This window comes from Epinephelus fuscoguttatus, linkage group LG21 (assembly GCF_011397635.1).
Source record: "Epinephelus fuscoguttatus linkage group LG21, E.fuscoguttatus.final_Chr_v1".
Lineage (NCBI taxonomy): Eukaryota > Metazoa > Chordata > Actinopteri > Perciformes > Serranidae > Epinephelus > Epinephelus fuscoguttatus.
The window spans coordinates 31,242,790-31,261,085 of record NC_064772.1 but is presented as its reverse complement, the minus strand read 5'-3'; the positions used below and the strand labels follow the sequence as shown (position 1 = coordinate 31,261,085).

Genomic DNA, 18,296 nt, shown 5'->3' with positions numbered 1-18,296 from the left:
TGGTCGTTACGCTTTATTGGTTTTAAACACGGTGAAGTCTCTTTAAGAATTTTTCGATTTTAAAAAATGTATTCTTTATTTGTACATATCGATGATAATGACACCAAACCCACACGGACCCAAGCCATAAGAACACCCATTTATGAATGGTATCGTCTAAAACTACGGAAAGCTCTTGGGAATCGAGAAAAAATACAACCACTGACATTCTGCACGTTATAATGTGTTTTATCTCAGTTTTAATGACAGAGGGTTAACATTTTGCCTCATTTGTATATATCTAACTACAATAATTCATCAGCAGCAGTGTTACTGTGTGTCCTGTGATATTTCTGTCATAAACTGACAAACTTGACAGTTGAAGGAGAGAAACATCAACAAAAATGAAAGTCGTTTACAAATTATGGCCTGCGTAGTGTGTGCCATTTTAAAATCGCAGGAGCCTAAAATAATTACAAATGGCTGAATATTATATTGTCATACAAATATATTTTATTTTTTATATTACTTAGCAGCAAGAATAGAAGGATAATCAACCAATCAGAACAGTCGATGGATAACTGCCCGTTCCCATGGTGACAAGGCTAAATCATAACAATTTATAGCAATTTATCAGTTTGTTATAAGTTTTTCTGACCGTCGTTCAAGCTCACCAGCCTACACACAACAGGTAAATAATATTTTAATGTAAATATAAGTTAACTGTTTATTAACAAGTTATTTAATTATTGATAGTTAGCTAGTTGTGCCTTCATGACGTATTTAAAGAGCTTCCGGCTAACAAGAAACTAGCTAACTAGCTAAAATATCAGTTTTAGATAGCTTTACCGAAGTCACCCATTGATGTTATTTTATAATATCATTTAACAGCAATATTTAAAGTGGTTAGCAAATTGTTGACGGTTATTAATTTGGTCAAAGTTAACTCAAACTATAAATAATTAAGAGAGAAAACCTTCATTATGTTAGCTACTTGGCTTCACCAGCAGAGGGAGCCATCCAAGGTCAACGTTTGTAGTCCACCTGTCTCAGAGGAAATGGCTCTTTTTATTCACCTGCCAACCAGCCTACTACATGATACCATTTTGTCTCACTGAGAAATTGCATTCATATATTCACGTTCATTAGGCAGCACTGGTTTCTGATTGTAAACTAACATTAACCTCCCCCACACCAACGTTACTCAGTAACTCAAGACAAAGGCTGTACTGGGGAATAGAGAAGTGAGTGGCACACAAACTACGGGAACTGGTTGACTCATCATGCTTGAGTTATTGGTTTACAGTTGGGCCATTTAACTAGTAACTGTATAAAGGCTTGTGGTGATATCAGTAAAGGATGAGTAAGAGGTGGCAAGGGAGACTCATTTAATTGATTTACCGTAGCTAATATTGTTTTACGTTTCCACTGCTTAATGAAAACTCTAACTCTAACCCTCTGTCAACCCAAGGAGAAATCTGAGTGATCAGTAGCCCCAGTCATCGCCTCTCGGAATGAACCGATTAAACGCAGGAGAGGAATATAAGCCAGGTTCACCTGTGTCCTGCACTCAATCACTGGTTTACCGGCAGCACGGCCAAAAGCTGTGTAAGCATGTTTAAAAGCACATTTCCTAGCACAGTGTAACATGTTAGGCTACCACTACACACTACACTATTACTATAGCTAACTGACATCTCATCATGACAGCATATGGGGTTGACAGACACTTCTTAATGTTTTGCACATTTGACCCATCTGGACAGACTTTATTAGCAGTGTTTGCAATGGTGACGTAGTTATTTCAAAATTTAAGTCCTATGTCCTGACACATAATATTGTTTTACTCTTGCATTTGTTCAACATTTAATTATTTAGAGTGTGTATTTTAAGAGTGATGTGTCTGACATATTAATAAACTGTTTTATTAAGAAAATTATAGCATACTTTACTAAAAGAGTTTAAGCTTTTTTTCAAACTAGTGGAAACAAAATGTCTGAAATACACATATAGTTCATTATTTTTAGTTCAGGTTTTTGCTTTTGAAATGATTTAAAACATGCATATTTGCACATGCATAGATTATGTCTTATTTGCATATTTGAACCTAAAATAAATAAAAAATATTTGTCTTTATGTAAGACAATTATTACAATAATGTAGTGAAGTTTTATCGTGATATATATTGACTGAAATTTTTACCCTGTTCATCTATGTTGTCTTATATTTTTGTCTAAAAATCTAAAGGCAACTTTCTCAAAATTATTATTTTTTCTTCTCATACTCAGGGCCAAAACCCCTTCTTCAGTAGCACGTACATTCACCAAACCTTCCCATTTTTATTCTTGTCTATATTCTGAAAATTTTTACTCAGAGTTTCATTCATATAATATATAAACATGGCAAAAATTTGTTTGGTTTTAGTGGCTGTTTGCGTTATTTGCTGATTTATGGAGTAATAAAAAGAGATATCCAAAATTCCCTCTGTAAAAACATCTGAGTCTAATGTGTCAACAAAATAAAACAATAATTTTGAACCTGCTTTACCCAATGTTCAGATTTGGCTCTGGAAATTAAGGCAGATCAGTGCATATTTGAACATATAATTTCAGAAAACTGTATTACAAAAAATAATTGTCTTAATTACTTACTGTAAGTTATCAACTGGGAAGTTTCACAGTGATGTCTATTAGCTGAAACCTTTACCCTGTTCAGCTGTAGTGTCTCCCCTCACAGACTGTGCACTCAAATCACCTGATCTATGATCTCTTACGCTGCATTTTTACCCATCCAGATGCTTTTTTCCAACGGCGTCACATCATGCTCCAGCCTGAGATGACGCAAGACCTGCCCTCTATGGCCATGAGCAGTACACCAACACCACAACCTCAGCCAAGCACCTTTCAAAGCTACCATGATATGATGAACCGCTCACAGCTGTGTATGCCCCCACTGTCAGGTAACACATTTTAACCAGACTTGTGTGTGTGTTATAGAAGTGTCACGTCACACACAGTTACAGCATGGTACTCAATTGTTAGAGGGTTCAGGTTTTGAATATTTGCTTTGGTCCTCTGCGTGGGTTTATGCATAGTTATGCATAAGACAGAAGAAAAGTTCATGCTGCCAGTTAATGCTGCCACATATTTAAGGAGCAAGGCCTTTGTTAACACATCAGAAATTGATAGATCATTTTCTACATTTGTTTTGCAGTTTACCTCCTCTAACAAATTTCCATTGAACCCTGACAGTAGTGATGTCTGATAGGGACGCTTCTGACATATTTCAGAACCAATAAAATCTATTAATTGTACATGAAACAGAAGGTATGGTGACATTTTACTAACTAGATTTGTTCTGTTACGGATGGAGGCTTCTTGTCACAGGCCAACAACACACATAAATAGAGTTAGCATCTTATAAATTAAAACATACATAAATTAAAAGGTAAACCAATTGCTATTCATACTTACATACTTTTATGTGTCAGTGCAGGACTTTTGCTTGTAAGAGAGTATTTCAGTGTGGTATTGCTGTTTCACCTTCTGCTTAAACGGCTGAGAAATTATCTCACAGATGTCCAAACAAAACAGACCATCGACATGTTTCCTCAACAGAAGGTCCCCTATTTACCTCTGTGATGCCTGCAGAGGGAGCCAGCTTCATAGCTTTGGGTATAAATAATTCAGCTGAGAAATAATGCTGTGTTATGATCGTGGCTATGCATCTAATAACTTGGCTATATGAGTGTGGGTCTTAAAGCAATCACATCCCATTTTTGCAATGGCTTTTATCAAAATATTCCATTGTGGTTCTGTCAGTAAAGATACATGCAATGTTATCAAATGTTATCTCTGACTTACACAGTGAAGTTTCAGCCATAATAAATTTTTTTGAGTCATTGAAGTCCAAATCATCATGTCTCCACTGACATCTTCAATAAGCTGCATTCTTCAGTGTTGTGCTGAAAAAAAACATTCCTCCCCGTGGACAAACAGCAGAGCCCCTGACTCATAGCGCTGTGTTGACATCAGGAGGCCAGTGATGTCATAGTGATGTCAATGCCTCTAATTGTAAAATTGCACACACAGCCTCGCTGTTGGCTGTGGTAACATTTCAGTCAGAGGGAAGACTCTGAAGGGGACAGTTTGTCTTGGTAAAAGCCTGGGAGTAGATCCAGTATGGCTGTGACTGGGGATGAGACAGAAACAGGTATGTTTGCTACCATCTCTTTTTCTTACAGATAAAAAAGGGCTTTTTTATATTGTTGTTGTGAAGTTGAAATAATCTCTAGTCAGTAAATATTAATGTCAACAATCAATGTGGAATAATTTGAAGTTAATATCTCATCATTATTGTGATATTTTCAGCCATTGCGTTCTGTATTTGTTTCTATTTTTCCCAAACCAATATTACAAAGCTTTGTAATTATCTCAAATAACATCATAAGTGGGCTCCCATAAAAAAGTCGTAAAGGACTGCTGAAATATTGGCCTCATTTTCCACAGTCAGTAGCAACAAGCTTCCTCCGATAAGAAACATTTTGACAGGGTTTGTTTGTCTCCGCAGTCATGCTCTCTCCCTGTTTCTCTCTATATCTCTCTCTCCGCTGCTGCTCCTTCTCCCCCCCCCTCTCTCTCTGTGAAATGCTTCAATGCTCTGCCCACTCACAGCACATAGCAGCAGTAGCTGACGTCACTGCTTTTCCTGGAACAGGCAAATAAGATGTACGTTGACGTCAGTCACCAGCCACGCTGTGATTATACTTGGTGTTTTTGTCATTCCAGCATATCGCAGAATTAATCATGAATGTATTACATGTTATGAGGGGCAGTGAAATCTACTGGCAAACAAAGAACAGAAGAAAGTAGATAAGAATGGCACCCTTTCTTAATGTGTGTTTATTCTTTTAAATGGGTCTTAAACATCCATTTGATGAGATAAAAGAGGAGGTTGTGTGATAGTTTAATCCGTCACTACAATGAAAGTAGTAGACACACTGACTGACATGTTGCACTATATCTTTTTTAATTCAAAACTAAGCTAGTCATAATGTAAGTATTAATAACTTACTCTGAATGGTGCTTAGGCTAGCATAATTGTATGTATCCCCCTGATTCTAAACTGCATTAATACTTCTTACTCATAATTTTACTTCTGAATGGTAGATGGTCTGAATAGACAATCGGATCGCTTTCCATGCAATGCATTTTGGTTTTCACAGTTACTTCGGTTGTTCTGCCGTCTGCCACTTCTGCTACTGAGGATACTAACTGCAAAGAACTTTCACTGATACTTTTTGGTATCTGAGGATAGCTACTGATGTGGCTGGGTCCAGATCTTGGAATTCACCCACTCTACTACATTCGAGTTAACTGATTTGTCTGGCATTGCGCAATGGTTAAAATAAAAAACAATGCAATAAGCACAGCAAAGGGACTAACAATTAGCCAATCAGTGCCAAGGGCAGGACTAACAGTGCTGTCAAGGTGTTGTTGAACAGAACCAACAGGGTTCCATGGTGTAATGGTTAGCACTCTAGACTTTGAATCTAGTGATCCGAGTTCAAGTCTCGGTGGAACCTGTGGAACTGTGGGTGTGAGGTTTACATCATGGGTGTTTATTACTCAGAGGTGCAGTTCATACACTGAGTACTTGACAGTTTGTCAGATCCTGGGCTCCTCCAATCAGCATGTCAAAGTATCAGTGTGTGATAACATGCCAATGGTTACTGAGAAGCATGTGGTAGCCTCAGCCAACAGTGTTGAAATGTCACCTTTTGTGTAAAAAGCACTTTGAGTGATCGGAAGATGAGAAAGGTGCTATACAATAAGTAGTATAATAACAACCATGGCAAACACTAAAAGATTATCATAAGTGCTCATTCATAGGCAACTGGACTTGCTTGACTTTCTTGAAGGCGTTTTGCCTCTCATCCAAGAAGCTTCTTCAGTTCAGAACCGAAGAAGTTCAGAACTGAACGCTGTTGTCAAGCCAAACCATACGGTTCCATGGTGTAATGGTCAGCACTCTGGACTTTGAATCCAGTGATCCGAGTTCAAGTCTCGGTGGAACCTGATACCAAGTGTGAGATTTATATCTTGGGCAACTGTGGCTCAGAGATAGAGGGGGTTGTCCACTAATTGACAGCTTGATCCCCAGCTCTTTCAGTCTGCATGTCAAAGCACCCAAATTGCACCCTAGAATATGTCAATGGTTACTGAGTTGCAGGTGGCAGCCTGCATGGTAGCCTTGGCCACCAGTGTGTGAATGTGACATGTAGTGTAAAAAGCGCTTTGAGTGGGTGTGAGGTTTACATCATGGGTGTCTATTACTCAGAGGTGCAGTTCATACACTGAGTACTTGACAGTTTGTCAGATCTGTCACATCCTGGGCTCCTCCAATCAGCATGTTAAAGTATCAGTGTGTGATAACATGCCAATGGTTACTGAGAAGCATGTGGTAGCCTCAGCCACCATTGCTGAAATGTCACATTTGTGTAAAAAGTGCTTTGAGTAATCGGAAGACGAGAGAGGTGCTATATAGTAAGTAGTATAATAACAACTATGGCGAGCACTACAAGTGCTTTTTCGTAGGCAACTTGACTTTCTTGAAGACGTTTTGACGCTCATCCAAGAGACTTCTTCAGTTCAGAACTGAACACTGTTGTCAAACTCTTGTCAAGCATGCACCACAAGTGACAGGGTTCCATGGTGTAATGGTCAGCACTCTGGACTTTGAATCCAGTGATCCGAGTTCAAGTCTCGGTGGAACCTGATCGCAACTGTAAGATTTATATCTTGGGCAGCAGTGCCTCAGAAATAGAGTGGCTTATCCACTAATTGGAAAATTGACAGCTTGATCTCGGTTCTTCCAGTCTGTATGTCATAGCATCCAAATTGTTATGTCAGTGGTTACAGAGTTGCAGGTGGCACCCTGCATCGTAGCCTCCAGTGTGTGAATGTGAATGTGAAAGTGATAGGGTTCCACAGTGTAATGGTTAGCACTCTTGACTTTGAATCCAGTGATCTGAGTTCAAATCTCGGTGGAACCGGAGAGACAGGATTGCAAATGTAAGATTTATATCTTGGGAGGCTCAGAGGAAGGAGAGGGTCATCCACTAATTGGAAAACTGACACATCCAAAGAGCCTGTCAATGGACACTGAGTAGCAGATGGCAGCCTTTGCCACCAGTGTGTGAATGTGACAGGTAGTGTAAAAAGAGCTTTGAATCATTGGATGACAAGGAAGGTGCTATGCAATCAGGCATATGACAATCACTACAAGATTAAGATTAGCCATCAATGTTGTTCAATATCATAGTAGCAGTTTTTTTTTACTTTGCTCCGCTCTACTCTTAAAACAAGTATGTTGGCATGGCTATGCATCAGTGTGAACTTAAAATGATGTTAGATTCAGGAGGATACATTGCCCTTATTGGTTAGGGAAAATGGAATCCCCTTCCCATGGATATTAGTTAGAGTGAAGATGGTGACAGTGTAACAGGCTGACAATTCTGTCTGATATCAGGAAAGGTACCTAGAGCTACTGTGGAAAATAAAAGCGCTATCCTCTTCCTAGTTTGGTTGCACAGTGGTTGATGCACTTCCTTTGTGCTGTAAATCACCTTTTTTAATAGCCTTTATTTCACCATGTGATCACACAAGATGGCAGACAGAACTGCATCATGAAAGCAAGGATCATAGGAAACCAATCTAAACACAAATGGTGTCATTGTTCTATAGCAATTACACTGCGAAATCAAAAATTACTGTAGTTCATAATGATTAGTTAAAGCATGTAGTTTAGCACTTCAGAAAGACTTTTTCCACACATGCTTCATAATGGATTCACAAACAGCTGGTGCAACCCAGTCCCACTGACTTGCATGTTGTTTTGTGTCTCCTCAGGCACCTCAGGCGACATGCCTGCCTGCCAGTTGCATAACGCCAGCTCCAGCCTTCCACAGGAGGAGGCAGAGACCAGCACACACAGCTCCCTGAAACACGCAGAGACAATAGAAAAGAGGGAGCTCCGCTTGATGAAGAACAGGTAGGGAGGACCATTCTTACTCACCAGCTTGGACATTAGACCCTGGACGATAAATGAGCCATACCGATATTATATTTTTTTGGTACCACTTTGGTCAAGGTTCCAAGCAAACTGAGATGATACTAGAAGGTGGAGTTACACTACAGACCACTGATTGTTTAGTTTATATATTCTTATTAGAACTCTCAAATGCTGATATCCGTATTGGCTTTAACATCTGCCTCTGCTGGACACATTCACTGGTGATTCTCATCCAATCTAATGCCCTTTCAGTGTTGCTCACTGTGTACACAAATACCAAATGACAATGTATGACAATGACGGCATGCAATAATAACATCCACAAGTCTATCATCATTCCACCACATGATCCTCCTCCATCCAGAGTGTTTAGCTGCTAACTCTTAGGTTGTCTGACTCTCCATTATCTGCTCTGTGTCGCATGTTTGGAGTGAACAATGAGTTGGCTGATCAACTGTTAGAGCTTGTATTAGTAAGTAGGTCAGTTGTGTGTAGATAAGTCTTCTAGGATGCATTTTATTAATTTGGTTTGTGTTCTTGTTTATGACATTCCTTTGCCGTGGTTGACTCTAGTCCTGTCCTGAAGGTATCACAAACGTGGTCATAATTATCTTCATCTAAACTGTCTGTGCCCACAAGAGAGAACCGTTTGTAACTTTTGCTATGTGAGCTTTCTTTTCCCCTCTGTGAAAATGTATGCATGACTAGAATGAGATTTCCGTTGTTTCTGGAAGAGAAGCCAAGATGTCAGGTCTTCTCTTTCATGGTAACTGTTGTTGTTGCTTCCAGGGAAGCTGCCCGAGAGTGTCGACGAAAGAAGAAGGAATATGTCAGATGCCTTGAAAATCGCGTGGCCGTGCTCGAAAATCAAAACAAGACTCTGATTGAGGAGCTCAGAGCCTTAAAAGACATCTACAGACACAAAGTCGAGTAATTCCTCTGATTGCACACTCTGTGTTGGGCTGCTTCTGTGGGGTGTCTTGAGGACTCTGGTCTTGCTTAAACAGACACATAAACACACACTCACACAAAACACTCCCTGTGCTTGCAGTAAAATGTGTTTACACAATGATGTCGTTTCTGGCTCTGAAGTATCCAATGTGCCATCACCAGCAAAAACAAGAACCTAGTTTCAGGTCAGGGTAACAGTGAGTGTTACAAGGAACTTGTGTCCCTTTGAACAGAGCTGCTGCCAGACGATGCAGGGTCAGAGAGAACGAATACGTGGATCAAATGAAGACTCGAATTGCTGCACTAGAGGCAAAGAATCCCTGGCTGAAGGTCACGCTGCAGCACGGGAAGAAGTCACTGTTTTAACTTCATTGCATTTTGCATTCCTTTATGATCCGTTGTATAATTTGGCTCTATTAAAACACTGTATCAGCTGACAGTCTTTGTGATGGTCTGTTTTGCTACGGGGATTTGTTCAGGAAATGCTGCCAGAGGCCAAGAGTTCAAAGGGAATCAGGTCATCAGGGCTCCATGTAGCAATGTTTGTGTTATATTTTATTCCACATAAGAAATCTTGATGCAAGCAAACTACCAGGAATTAACAGCCACTGCATTTTATCACCCATCTTCCTTTTTGGTATTTAAATGTAGAGACCCTCTGAGATCTGTTGTGCATCTGTATGAGGACTTATCTGCTTCTAACCTGTGGCATTAATATTATTTGAGCAGGATTACCCTGTGTATTTTCAATATTTTTGAATAAAAGTGCATAGTTTGTACCAAAAAAAAAAAAAAAAAACCAAAAACAACAAAAAAGTATTTATCTTAATATGAAGGAGTATATATTTAGTGATCAAATACAGGCATTTGTGGAATTGTATTAATGTTTCTGTTTTGACTCTACTGTTTTTTTGCTGTCTTTTTTTGTTGTTGCTGAATTTAGAAGTTATTTATGTAACCATCATTTTGAATGCAGTTAAATAGAAATCCTGCTTTTTAACAGTCCTCTCTGTTGGTGCTTTATTTCTTCTCTGTAACACCGTAGCTGTTGTCTTGCTATGATCTCACTTTATTTGAAGGTCTGATAGACATTTTTTAAATGTATTTGCTTCAATAAAAAATATCTTGCACAATCTCTTTGTGTATAGCAAGTTTGTTTTCCTTAGTGTATAATCAACTGAAAATCCGAATCCTGTTTATGTTACCTTAGCCTGAGCTGTTTATATCTACATAGGGAGCAGGTCCTCGTCCACAGAGATCGCCATGTTGCACCACCATGTTCCTACAGTAGCCCAAAAGGGACAAACCAAACACTGGTTCTAACTAGGGCGATTCATGTTTTTGCGCAAGCCATCCTAGTTAGCAGCCCCTCTGCAACAAGCAGAACAGCATCGAAAAAACACAGATTTTTAATGTGAAACTGCTTTATTCAGTGCTTTTACCTGTTTTAATCACCTGGTTCAGTTGTTTTGGAGAGGAAGAGACCTCTGTGGATAATTCGGCTCCTGGTAAAAACCTCCTGAACATCTGGATCTTAAGTTAGAGAATAAAGGTGAGTGCACATTAGCAAGTGCTGGGCTAGTGGCCTATCTGTAACAAGCCGAACAGCATCGAAAAAACACAGAATTGTAATGTGAAACTGCTTTATTTAGTGTTCTTACCAGTTTTAATCACCTGGTCCAGTTGTTTTGGAGAGAACGAGACCGTTGTGGATAATTCGGCTCCCTGTAAAAATCTCCTGAATGCCAGGATCTTAAATCATCAGAGAAAAACGGTGAGCACACCTGTCTACTACAAGCCGAACGACATTGGAGAAACACTGATTTGTAATATTAAACTGCTATATTCAATATTTTTATTTAATCAATTAATTTTTTGGAGAGGAAGAGACCTCTGCGGATAATTCGGCTCCTGGTAAAAACCTCCTGAACAATGACCTCTGAAGGAATCCTAACCAGGAGTTCATATTAGGCACATGGGAGAAGTGTCAGCTGATTGCAATTGTCACCACTAGATGTCACTAAATCCCACACTCCTTTAATATAAGAAATACATTAAAAAACATGACGTGGTTGCTATGATTGTCACCAACAAAGAGAAGCAGTTCTTCCTCTTTCACATCTTTTGTTGCCTTTATGCAAATGACAAACATGTTGTGAAAAAGTTGCACTGTCATTGTGCAGTGTTTGCTTGCAGAGGAGGAAGTAGAATGAGTATTTAAACTTATTTTCCATAGATCACATCCAGAAGGAATGTGGATGTGCTGAGGGGAAGGACAGACTGGCCTGGTTTTCAGTGATGGCATTCTTTGACTCAATGGATTCAGTTAAATTCCCATGTACTCAAGAATTTGTTGCAGTCAAAGGAAAAGTGCACCTTCTCCAGGCAGATATCTGCAACTTGATTCATAGTTATGATAATGGGAATGGAATTTTGGTTTTCTTTACATGGAACACCTCAAAAATATGCAAAATATCTATGTTATTAGTATAATTTTTGAGCTACATCTTCACTGCTTTATGTTTGCGTGCAGTGTTTTCTGCTCTGTCACTCTCCATGTGCACTTTGTTTCGTAGACATCATGGAAACAAAACAACTGAGGGAAGAACCCAATACCACTGAGACTTACGCTGCACCTGGGCCTATTGTGAAACCTTATTCCTGTCCGGTCTGCAACAACACACAGTCAACTTTCACCCTGATTGAGACTAAACCACACTGTGGAATGCACTAGTAGGGAAAAGGAAGTACCGTCTAAATAGACCACACCTAGCATTTAATGTTACTAAATCAATGAGAGCAGGTGGAATGCTTTGTGTTATAGACAATGGCAATTAAAATGTGTCATTGTCTCTGGTGAAGTCACTGATACTTGCACAGATTGGTTTGCAAGTAGCATGTAGATGCCTCCAGATGCTAAGCACTCATCAGCTTCAGTGCACTCTTTAGTCTGTGATCTTGGTTTGCAGAATCTGAAACAGTTGCCTCTGCATCTTCGTAAAGGTTTTAAGAAAAACAACTTTCAGATCACACCTTTTGTTAAACACCTGGCACGGGCTGTAATGTGGGTGTAGTCCCTTTTCAAATGCAGTGCAGCCGCAGTGCCAGCAGGATGCACTACAGCACCATGCCTGATCATGTCAGCCAACACAATCATGCAAAAATCCTATAAATTCTCACTCATTCTCCATCAACAGTCATGGTGTCTGAGGCATCAGTGTATACATTGTCAAGTGTGACATTGAAACCAGCTGAGAGGATTAGTACACTCCTCAGGACCTCACTTTGTTTACGTTAACCTCTGCTAATCTCACACTTAATCCTGCTGGGAGCTTTAGTATGAGCAACCATTTCAATCTGTCGCAGGCACTGCAAGGCCCTCATGGATTTGTCAGTCATGAGTTAAGATCAAATAATTAACTGGCACTCACAAATATGGGCGAGAAGGAAATGGCAGATGTCCATGTTTGGGTGCATAACATGGCATAACACTGGGAGGGGTAGCAGTGGTATCCATGCACCTGTAAAGTAAGAACAAAATGCTTTATATTCATAGTTTACTTTTATTTACAGACAGTATTTTGCTAAATTTATTAGTGGAATTGAACAAACCATTAATGAACTTCAGGGGCCAACTTGAGCCCATGACAGTGTCTTTTTATATTATATTACTTATATTCTACATTAATATATTTTTCATATTTTATTGCATCCCCAAGAGAGTGTCATAATTGTCCATTAATTACATACTTGTAACCACCCACTTGAACCGGAACCTTTTCCATCACAGCCATAGCGCTGTAGGTTTCTGAGATGTGTTTACGTGCTGTCGGAAATACTGTAATTTCTACTTGCAATTTATATACGTGAAATATAGAAAACGAAACGAGAGGCAGAAATACAGAATAAAAATCTGAAGGTAAATTTGAACATAGATACTGCGCATTTTTCTTTGCAAGTTGTTTTCAAAGTTAAATAACATGATGCAAATGACGTATGCTGACACAAAGTACCTCAAATTATCTTAAAAGTTGGAGTGAGTGTGCTAGTGTGTTTTTATTCTGATGATGATTGTGTTCAATTGGGGCTGTTGTGTCTCTAAAATCACAATATGTGATGCGTTTAAAAGCGCGAAGCAATTTCTTGGCAATATTGTCGAAAATCCGACTTTCTGAGGAGCACGTGAAAGCCCCACGGCAGCGGATGTAGCAGCAGCAGTCTACAGTACATCGGCAACCATGTAGCGCCGAGAGCAGAAATATCTTCTCCAGACGAGCAAAATAATCATGTCCTCATGTTCATTGGTGTCGTCATAACGTAATGGTGGACCAAAATGTGTTTGTGAAGATATCTGGACGCTCGGACGGAAACTGCGAGGCGAGGGAGTCGAGTGTGAAACCGAAGCCTGTTAACATACACTGTCTTCCTTCGCCTGGACGTTAGTGAGGAGACGCTGGGCTGCTCTTCTGATTCATTAGCCCACCTCGGCGTGTTATCAGCCCTTTAAATGAGTCCACTTGTGCGGCTAAGCGTGCTGGAGACTCGGGGAAAGGGCGTGTGACGCTAACGGATACCCAGGGTTTGTAGTTTGCACCAGGTCTGGCTATCCGCGTTACCGCCCCGTTTTTTCCTCTCGTGTAACGCAGGCAGCACGGCCGGTTGGAGGCTGGAGACACAGTTTCAGGGGTTTGGACTATAACATAAAGCTGCCCACACCATGGGGAATACAACCTCCTGCTGCGTGTCCTCGAGCCCCAAACACCGGAGGAACAACCACTCCAGGCTCGAGCCCTACCGGCCGGAGCCGGAGCTGAGCCGGGAGGACACGGGCTGCAACCTCCAGCACATCAGCGACAGAGAAAATCTAGACGGTAAGATGCAGATGCAGTTAACCCTTTACCCTTAAATTACATAAGGCACAACACACAGCAGTTATAATTCAATGCAATGTGGTGTATCAGCTGTGCTCAGTGAGTTATTGCCCTGCAAACACCCACACCTCTTAATATTCAGGCTGTATTAACAGATAATAAGAGCTTGCAACATCTGTGCAAAGGACCCACCCACCCTTTACACCAATCACTACAACCTCCCTTTGCACTTCCTTTCCAGCATTTTGGAAATCAGCCTTACAATAGAGGTTCCCAAACTGGGGTGCAAGAGTGCCAGTGTACTTTTGCAGGGGAAATACTGTAGGCCCAACTGTTAGTTTCACCATTATCTTCCACTCTTTGTGTGCTATACACCAACTTCACAGCGTCCAGGTTGGCCTGCTGAGCCCCGACCCTGATCTTGTGTCATCTCCACCTTGTGTGTGTGTGTGTGTGTGTGTGTGTGTGTGTGTGTGTCAGGTTGGCACAGTTTGTCGAAAGTGTGCATTTGTGTTCCTGCGGGAGGGGATGTGATCATGGGTGTCCATTCACTTCCCACAGGGCACTGACTAGGAAATGACGCAGCCACACATTGCAGTGCTCATTAACACCAGCACAGTCACATGCTGCTGTACATTTTGACTCTAATACATGCGGCACATTGGTTGGTTTTCGGGGCTTCCCCAACAAAAAGAGGAATAGTTCGGCTTGTAAGATGTTCACACAGTTACTGGAGACATAATATGGTTTGATCTGTAATCTACCAAAACAAATCTGTACTGACACACTCTAAAAACAGTTTGTATATCTCAATTTGTCTGACATGGCAGACTTTTCCCCAGAAGCTGTATTGCTCAGTGTAAATGATGTGCTGTAAAAAAAAAAAAAAAAAAAAAAGGCCAGTCAACCTCAGTGTACCCCTCCCTATGAGTAGTGGGCTTCCTGCAGTGAGTAATCAAGAAAGCCTCGAGCTCTGAGTCTGATCTGTGCAACCTTCAGCAAAGAGTGCAGGGAATGGGTCAAATGTGTGTTGATCAGTGTGTTGTTTGAAGCACAGTAGAGATATTTGTAGAATATTTTTTGGACTATAGCTGCAAATAAATAGATATTTGACACCAATGCATCCATCCATTCTCTGCAGCTTTTCTGGGTCAGGGTTGTAGTAGTCAATTCCAGGGCATTCCCAGGCTGTATGAGATATATAATCCCTCCCAGCATGTTCTGGGTCTACCCAGGGGTGTCCTCTTAGTTGGACGTGCCTGGAATACTGGCACAGGAAGGCATCCCGGGGGCATCCTAATCAGATGTCTGAGCTACCTTGTACCTGTATCTTGTGAAGAAGCAACAGTTTTGCTCCAAGCTTCTTCAGGTAAACCCAGACACCTTACAAAGGAAACACAAGTTTGGGTGCTTGTATCTGTGATCTTATGCTTTCAATCATTATCCAAAGTTGCAACAGAATTATATGCTAGAAAATTCCACATTTAGTATGGTAAAGCCAACATATAGGGCCTGTCCCAATACCCACACTTCCCCTAGAAATACCCACTTGCACTTGGTTGTGCGCGTTCACGTTTAGGTTACTGGTGTCCCACAACAGAATTGAGGTAGTGGAAGTGGTTTCCGACACTTAAAACCCGTCCTAGATTCCAAGGGAGCCCCGACCCACACTTTCAACGAAGTGGAAGATGAAATTTCCCAGAACACCTTGCTACGTCAGCAACTTCGGCAAATTTTGGAAAACAATTTGTTACTGTACGATCTGAATGTAGGCTATACAAACAACAGATGGTTGCACTAGCGTTAACTCATCAGCAACTCGGTTGAACACAGCGTCAAAGTATTTAAACAAATCGACTCACCCGAACAAAATTGATCAGAACTAGAAGACTTTGTAGGCGTGACGTATGCCTGCATGTCGGCCATGCCGATTTGCATGAAGTGGTGACTCATTTCTTCGGGAAAGATCTAATATTTCCCACTTCCCTCATCAAGGGTTATCTCGCAAACGAGGGCACTCAATACCAAGTGGAAGATTTAAGGGGTAGAAATGGGATTGGGCCTTAGACCATCATGAGACACTACTGTAAATATCTCATGTTGACCTCATGGCAGAGGAATTTCTAGAGTAGTTTAGAGCTGCAGTGATTTGTCAATAATTGATGATTCGCTCAAAAGAAATGAAATCAACTGCAGTCAGTGAATCATTTCAGGCATTTTCACGTAAAGATGGTTTTTCAGGTTTCAGCATCTTAAGTGATTATTTGCTGAGTCTCCTTTGCCACGGTGTGAGTAAAATACTTGGGTTACTAACCAGTTGTTTTTCTTGATGAAGTGTTTGGTCATTCAAATCAGAAACCTGTGACAGCTGGTCATTTGAATCTCCCAAAGTCCATGATGACGTCTTCAGATGTCTTGTGTTAAGATACTCAGTTTACAGTCAAATAAAAGAAAGCAGTGCAGTAAATCCTTACATTTGAGAAGCTGGGACCAGCAGCTGTTTGATAAACGACAGTCAAAGAGGAAGAATAGTCGATAGAATAGTTCATTTTCGGTCAACAGACTAACTGATTTGACTTCACTTTGTGCTCCCTGAAGTTGTGATAGATGCTTTCTTTTCTATTATTTTGACATTTTATGGATCAATGACTTGATAAAGAATGAAAATAACTGTTAGTGCAACAGATTGATGTGAAGCTGTCACGGTGAGGCAGGCCTTATCCAGATTGCTTCTCTTGTGTTTAAAACAGTCACTGGACAAGAGGACCGAATGACTAACAAATCCAAACACAAAGCTTGGACTTGTTCCTCTTGGTAAATGTGATGATGGAAGGAATGGGAGAGAGCAAGAACTGGTTTCAAGCTGTTTTTTTAGTGTTTGTCCTAAGCTGTTTGCACAAGTCTTAAGGAATGACCCTTTGTGTCACTGGACCTCTAATAACACCCACGGCCAGAAGACTCCTGAACCTATCCTGTGGGGTAATACTGCTTAATTTAAGCAAATAAACACAAGAAAGTCACACATACAGTCGGTCATCATGCCATAGCCTGGCTACTTTTAAGAGCTGGTGACTTTGTTGAACAGTAAACGTGGAAATGTGCAAGGACACAATGCGACGCAGGGTGATGTGATATCTGGAAACAGTGGGTCGCTCGAGTGTTAATCTTGCTTCACCATGTGAGGGCAGTTTGATTATAATGATATTTGAGTTGGTTGTACCTGAACAAATAGTGTTTTCTATTTGCTTAGAGTGCATGCCATCATCTGCTTGTGTTGTGTGTTTGTGTGTGTGACCCCGGCTGCCTTGAGCATGTGATTACAGAAAAAATCTGCCACGAGAACTGCTGACAGTGGTGACGACACACACAGCGCTCATTGAGCAGCTTCGTTACAAGTATGAGAGGGTCTTTCAGGTGGGCCCTTCTACAATGCAGCAGTATAATCTGATTTGCCTGAGTGATTGCTCGCTCTCTAAAGTGACCCCGTGTTTTCTCATTATAGTGTATACACCATCAGTTAGAGATAAAGAGGCTGGAGATTCAGGCTTCACTTGACAGTGTATCCATCTCTGTTTATGTCTGTTTGTGCTCAGCCTGTCATGCTAAATAGGTTGCACTTCAAAGCATGTATATCTGCTTGTAAGAACATAGAGTACCATGCCAATACCGTAGCACAGGCCTCTCAGGGTCAAGCCCATCACTCCTCTTAGACTGTGATTAAGACATGTCGACTGTCACTGATACACGGACCTGAAGGGTAGTTAAGTTTTATGGTTGCCATCAAAACAAAGGTTAAGTAATTGATTCCCAAGGGTAGGAAATCACTTGTGAAATACACCAAGCTCTGCACGGTCATTCCACAGTCAAGATGCTCTCCAGTCTAAATGCACTGAATATGAAAAATGCATAGGTAGTTACATAAAGATGTGTTTTCTAAAGTCTATAAATGGCTTTATGGAAATTGGGTGTTGTTGGCTGGCAGCAGTGATGTGGGTTTAACGGCTTTATGGGCATGGCTTCACAAAGCATGAAATATCTCTCAACACTTTTATTTGAACCTTTTTTTAAACCACTATAAATCTAGCAACAGAGAGTGGCACTGTAATTGAATTAATTTTGAATGCAAATAGACAGAAGGGAGTAATAATTTCTCAATTTATTGATCATAATCACAGTTTCACTTGAGCCATTTGCTATATGTTATGAATGAAAGCGAATCAGTAACAACCCTTTCCTATTCCCAGATCCCATCGGCTATAATCTGACAACGATAAAGCCTCTATGGGCAACGGCCAAAATATGGGGAGATCTGATGTAGCCAGCGGATATCCAGGCCAAGACTTCCTCTAATTGTTTACAGTTCAATTTGCAACTTGAGACAGGTTCAGACAATATTTCAGATGATCTCTTTAAACAGATGCC

At 40.6% G+C, this 18,296-nt stretch overlaps 2 protein-coding genes, 1 long non-coding RNA gene and 3 other non-coding genes across 10 annotated transcripts in view; all 6 read left to right on the top strand.

Annotated features, from left to right (window-relative positions):
- The first annotated feature begins 533 nt into the window (after positions 1 to 533).
- LOC125881925 (uncharacterized) lies at positions 534 to 2,932 on the top strand. The gene is made up of 3 exons (XR_007448263.1): positions 534 to 670; positions 1,451 to 1,587; positions 2,774 to 2,932. It is a non-coding gene; the product is annotated as an uncharacterized LOC125881925 (long non-coding RNA).
- A 1,133-nt stretch (positions 2,933 to 4,065) lies between these two features.
- On the top strand, positions 4,066 to 10,138 carry LOC125882088 (cAMP-responsive element modulator-like). Of its 2 annotated transcripts, none has more exons than XM_049565747.1 (3): positions 4,066 to 4,191; positions 7,890 to 8,031; positions 9,237 to 10,138. In XM_049565747.1, the coding sequence occupies exons 1-3, from the start codon at positions 4,161 to 4,163 to the stop codon at positions 9,367 to 9,369; spliced, it is 306 nt and encodes a 101-aa protein (XP_049421704.1). In that variant the 5' UTR covers positions 4,066 to 4,160; the 3' UTR covers positions 9,370 to 10,138. The 2 variants fall into 2 exon arrangements, with proteins under 2 accessions (XP_049421704.1, XP_049421703.1); XM_049565746.1 differs by having other exon boundaries at positions 8,842 to 10,138.
- trnaq-uug (transfer RNA glutamine (anticodon UUG)) lies at positions 5,492 to 5,563 on the top strand. Its single transcript has one exon. It is a non-coding gene; the product is annotated as a tRNA-Gln (tRNA).
- trnaq-uug (transfer RNA glutamine (anticodon UUG)) lies at positions 5,985 to 6,056 on the top strand. The gene has a single exon. It is a non-coding gene; the product is annotated as a tRNA-Gln (tRNA).
- On the top strand, positions 6,684 to 6,755 carry trnaq-uug (transfer RNA glutamine (anticodon UUG)). Its single transcript has one exon. It is a non-coding gene; the product is annotated as a tRNA-Gln (tRNA).
- Positions 10,139 to 13,191: 3,053 nt separating the features above from the next.
- The window catches only part of ccny (cyclin Y), a 45,593-nt gene continuing 40,488 nt past the window's right edge, over positions 13,192 to 18,296 (top strand). For all 4 annotated transcript variants that reach the window (XM_049564887.1, XM_049564885.1, XM_049564886.1 and 1 more), the window contains exon 1: positions 13,192 to 13,874. In XM_049564887.1, the coding sequence (XP_049420844.1) occupies positions 13,721 to 13,874 (154 nt within the window). In that variant the 5' untranslated portion in view covers positions 13,192 to 13,720. The remainder of the gene's footprint in view (positions 13,875 to 18,296) is intronic.